Source organism: Gavialis gangeticus, unplaced genomic scaffold, assembly GCF_001723915.1.
Source record: "Gavialis gangeticus isolate Ggan-Ray unplaced genomic scaffold, GavGan_comp1, whole genome shotgun sequence".
NCBI lineage: Eukaryota > Metazoa > Chordata > Crocodylia > Gavialidae > Gavialis > Gavialis gangeticus.
Genome location: NW_017729022.1, coordinates 62775384 through 62780061, shown reverse-complemented (window position 1 = coordinate 62780061; position 4678 = coordinate 62775384). Strand labels below are relative to the sequence as shown.

Genomic DNA, 4678 nt, shown 5'->3' with positions numbered 1-4678 from the left:
GGGGGGCGCTAGAGCAGCCCTCCCTTCCCTTCTGCAGGGAGCTGAGCTGAGGAGGGGCATGGCCAGGGCCCAGGACTCTCTCACTAGGGTTGTCTGCCTACGCGGTCCCAACCTTTTCCCCACTGGCTACTCAAGGGATGGGAGTGTTGCCAGCCCCAGGCTAACACTCTGAGGCAAAGTGGGGTGTGCAGTGCGTGCATCTGTTAATTATACAGAGCTTTTCAGTCTCCCTCCCTGCTTCATCATACTGTCTGCAGCAAACTGACAGGCAAGCAAGCCAGCCAGGGGGCTGATAATAGCTTTTATTACTCCATTAGCAAAACAATAGCCTCTCTCCACATTATTTCAAACAGCTTACTGGCTGACCTGTTGATTAGCTCCAAAAGCCCTAAGCGATCACTGTTCTGTCTGCCTGTCCCAGTGAAATTGGAGAGAAAGACTCACACAGACAACTCTCAGCATTAGCTAGCATACCACATGCTGGCTACGGTCCATGCTGTGGCAGAGAGGAGGAAGGGATTTCTGCTTAAGCAGCAAATGGTGAGAGGGTAGGGAGAGGGGGGCCCAGGGAAGCCAGCAAACCCTACTGTGCCTGCACGTCTGTGCCAAGCTCCAGCCAGGGAGCGAAGGGGAGGGGCCAGCCCTGTTGTGGAGCAGAGAGCCCTGCCCAGCCCAGAGAGCATGCAGGGATGCTGAGGGACTCTGATTTAACTTAAACCAGCAAGCGGTCTGAGACACACATTGCATAAACCGGTGTGAGCCAAATCAGTTAAGTCTGATACTACACTCAACTGGGTTTATCTCAGACCGGTTTCAGCCATTTTCAAACTAGCTTATGTGCACTGAACATCTGTTCTGTTACAGGTTTAAACCAGTTTCTGATCACTTAAAATGATTTATATGTAATGTCTATCCCTAGCCCTGGAGGTCCCTTCCAATCCTACTTCTCTATGACACTCACAGACAAGTGCTGACTTTATTATTTGAGAGTTTTGGATTAATTCCACTGACCAGACCCATCAGTGTGGTAACTTACTATTCAGTAAATGAATTCCAATAAAAGAAGGTGTGACAGAAATCCCATATCTCACTTCTTTTGCATTCAAAGCAGTATGCCACTACAGAACAGTATCACTATAATTTACTCCAAAAGAGAGAAAATCATTTTAAAATGGTATTCTAAATTCCTAAAAATTAGAAGTGAGACTTAAGGGAAGGTGTAACACTTTAAATTCATGTTAGCAAGATGTCAAGTTGACCAGGATGTTTTAATTAATTATGTCCAGAGAAATCTCACTGTATCAAATTATTCAAGCCTCATAAACATTTTCAAAAGGGATGACTACATATCGTTTGATAAATGTGGTCATTGCTGTTTAGGTGTTTGGTCCCTAACACATTAATTTTTACTGTAATAATAACTTACTTGTGATTTCTAAACCTTAGATGAGGGTTATTGAATGATTTACCCACATCTTGTTGTTTGTATGCTAGCATCAAATGACACAAATCTTATATCTGGGTAGCCATGCTAAAAAGTTTATTGCTATATCTTGTATGCTATTCTTGTAGTAATGCTAGTGATACAGAGGTGGGTACAAACACCTCTTTGAGTCACAATAGTGCACTCCTGTTGTGGACTGAATTTTGTCTTGGTTATTTTCTGAGAATATGCACATACACAGTATGTACAAGTAGCAAAATCATCCATGAAGTTTTGTCTCATTAGTGGTAAGAAGTGAAGAGTACAGTGGGAACATGTTTCCTGACTAATACTTAGTAACAGTATATTACTGTTATTAGTATATATTACTGAATTTTAGTATACTCTAGTGGGAGAACATACTAAACCAGCAGGCCTCCAAGTGTGAGAGCTGCCCAGCTCAGTCCTCATCTGTCAAAACTGAAAAAGAACAAGGTTAGAACACTCATAAAGATGGGTCTTTTTTGCTAACATTCACTTTGAAAGGAACTGTCCATTACACTTGAGCCAGAACCACCATATTTACAGATACTGTGATAAGAGTTGAGAACAAGTAAATTAGATTGAAACATGCACTGTGGCTCTCTATTGATAATTCACTCCATAAAGCAGTTTAGTATGGTTTACTCACCACCAAAGGCCTCTGTGATTGCCATGCTTTCAATCCCACCACCCAGCAGTTTGCTGGAGAGAGAGAGAAAGTTAAAAGGCAGTTAGGTTCACAAGTGAGAGTAATGAGAAAGGCAATCTTTTGTCCAAAGGGCTCTGCACTTAACCCATGAAGTAGCAGACCAGAGTATGAGGGCACTAGATGGCCCTTGGTTCACTTTATCTCAGTTTCCCCTTGCGCAGGTAGGTGCTCAGGAGAAAGTTTGTAAAAAGTGGTAATTTGGGAGAGAAATGAGAGGAAAATGTCTCTGGGAAGATAAGATTTAATAACCAGTAACTGTGGGATTAATTTGAAACCTAATCTATTTATTTATCCAATTTTTCTATTCCTTTTCTGCTAACATTAAGTGTTTTTATCTGTCATTGAGTGCACCATAACTTTGTCCTCAACAAAAAGTCAGTAAGACCTTAAGAACAAGTAACTTTTAAAAGCAGGACATAGTACATACTTTGATCCAAGTGGTTGGCCAAAATTCAGGGCTCTGCTGGTATTTTCCAGTAGGTGGAGATGTTGAAGTAGTCAGGTATCTTTGATGCAATCCTGTTTATTTACAACAAGTGTACAAAACTCGGTTTCCCTCAACACAGGAGGTAGAGTAGTTTCTTTGCTCACAGCTTCAAGTTTCTTTCAGACAGCACTGGACCCAAAGTTCTCTTAACATTTTTTCTCAGGGCTATGATCAGTGCTTGTTCCAGTTGTGGCTGGAGCTTCTTACCCTGCATATCTGTTTTCTCTGGTGTTTCTCTTCCTTCTCATTCTACAAATACACTCTAGCAGTTTCATATGCACTTTTGTTATGAGTAGTGATGTGCATAAATTTTGGATGAAGATCCTTACTGTATCATAAAGGAGCTCATTTGTTTCTCACACCCTTCTTTTAGAGGAAGGATAGAAGTTACCTCCATCAGTTTCAATGATATTTCATCAGACCCACAAATACTTTGCCAAGCCAAGGAGAAATGCATATTCTGCACCACTAAATTTGAGACAGGTACAATGTGCACTAGTCAACACCCTACTTCCTCTTTGTTCCTTCTGTAGGATGTTGAGCAAGCTGAAGAAGCTTGAAGCAGCAGCCCCTGTAATTAGGAGCATGCAGGGATTTGAATTGTACATTGCACTTGTGCAAAGAATACAAAAGAAGACACAGCCTTTTGTGTTCTTTCTGCACAAACCAAATAGCCTATTCCTAATGAAGAATGTCTTGCTTTCAAAAGCTTATCTAACTCTCTCCCAGCTACAGTTGGTCCAATAAAAGATACTGCCCTAAGAAATTCTTACCTCACCAAATTTTTGAGAAATAGTTCTACTTCTGAGTAGGGTTTTGCTGGTGAACCATAATGCCATCTTGCACACAGGCTGCATCATTTCTGGAAAGGTGGCTTAACAAAATTCCCCTCACAATTCTGTTCTCTTAGGATGTTCCAGAACAGCCGAACAGGTCTGATTTGGATACTAGACTTTCTTCATTCCCAGAATTTAAACTTTGGGATTTCGTCTTCACCGAAGTGACATGCTCCCCAGGTATAGCATGGTGCTATGGTGATGTAGGGGCTAAAAACAACCATGCGCTTCTTGCACAGCACAGTAATGGCTGGTACTGCGCCATCATTTAGTACTTCCACAAGGAAGTACCAAATGACAATGCAGTAACAATGGGGCTATAGGGGCACATGTAGACACACCCAAATGCTGGCAAAAATGGAGGCTGTAAGATAAGTGGGAATTAGGCTTTTAATAATTGCCATCGCGCCTTGATCAGAGAAAGGTTTCAATTGCTTTCTTGAAGGTAATCTCACTGAGCATCTATACACGATCAGTGAGGCTGCTCCAATGTGCTGTAATTAGTGTGTCGGAGCAGACTCAGTTAATTGAGTCTGCTGGCACAAGGTAATTACTGCGCTCCAGCAATCTCCAGCATTTTGTGTAACAGCGTCCTCGTGCTTAAAAACGGTGGTGGGGGCACTTTATCTAAAGTTCATTTGACAAGCTTAAGATAAAGCACCCCTGCTGCCATTTTTAAGTGCAGGTATGCTGATACATGAGATGCTCCAGGCACTTTAATTAGAGGATAGGTCTGGATTAGATAGAGGCCATACAGATGTATATTTGAAGAACTCCAAATTCCACTCCATTTTAGAGCCATTCAGATTCATAGCACTTCAGTGTATGCGCCCTGCCAGAGATCCCCAATGATGCGCCCTGCCACAGATCTTCAAAACTGTTGTGACAGCATGCAGCAATGGTGTTATCCAGCCAGGGGATGCAATAGGGGTTATTTGGACCCTCAATATCCCCAGTTGTGTCAGGACAGGCCTCTCTTGGTCTGCCACCTGGTGCTACATAAACCAGTACAGCCTGTTCCATGGTTGGGTTGTCGGCAACTAAACTGGCACTGCCACCTGGATTAACCTGGGTGAGGAGGGTGTGTGGACGCCTAGTAGGATTAAAAACAAGACCTGTCAAAGGGTGGGTGAGGAGCAAGTCAATGGCCATCCTGCGGGCCAATGGCCATCTATACCTGG

At 42.7% G+C, this 4678-nt stretch overlaps 1 protein-coding gene across 1 annotated transcript in view; it reads right to left on the bottom strand.

Moving 5' to 3' along the window:
* Positions 1-4678, bottom strand: part of DMC1 (DNA meiotic recombinase 1) — a 30369-nt gene that overhangs the window by 17932 nt on the left and 7759 nt on the right. The window contains exon 5 of the mRNA XM_019515199.1: positions 2115-2167. Coding sequence (XP_019370744.1) covers positions 2115-2167 — 53 coding nt within the window. The remainder of the gene's footprint in view (positions 1-2114; positions 2168-4678) is intronic.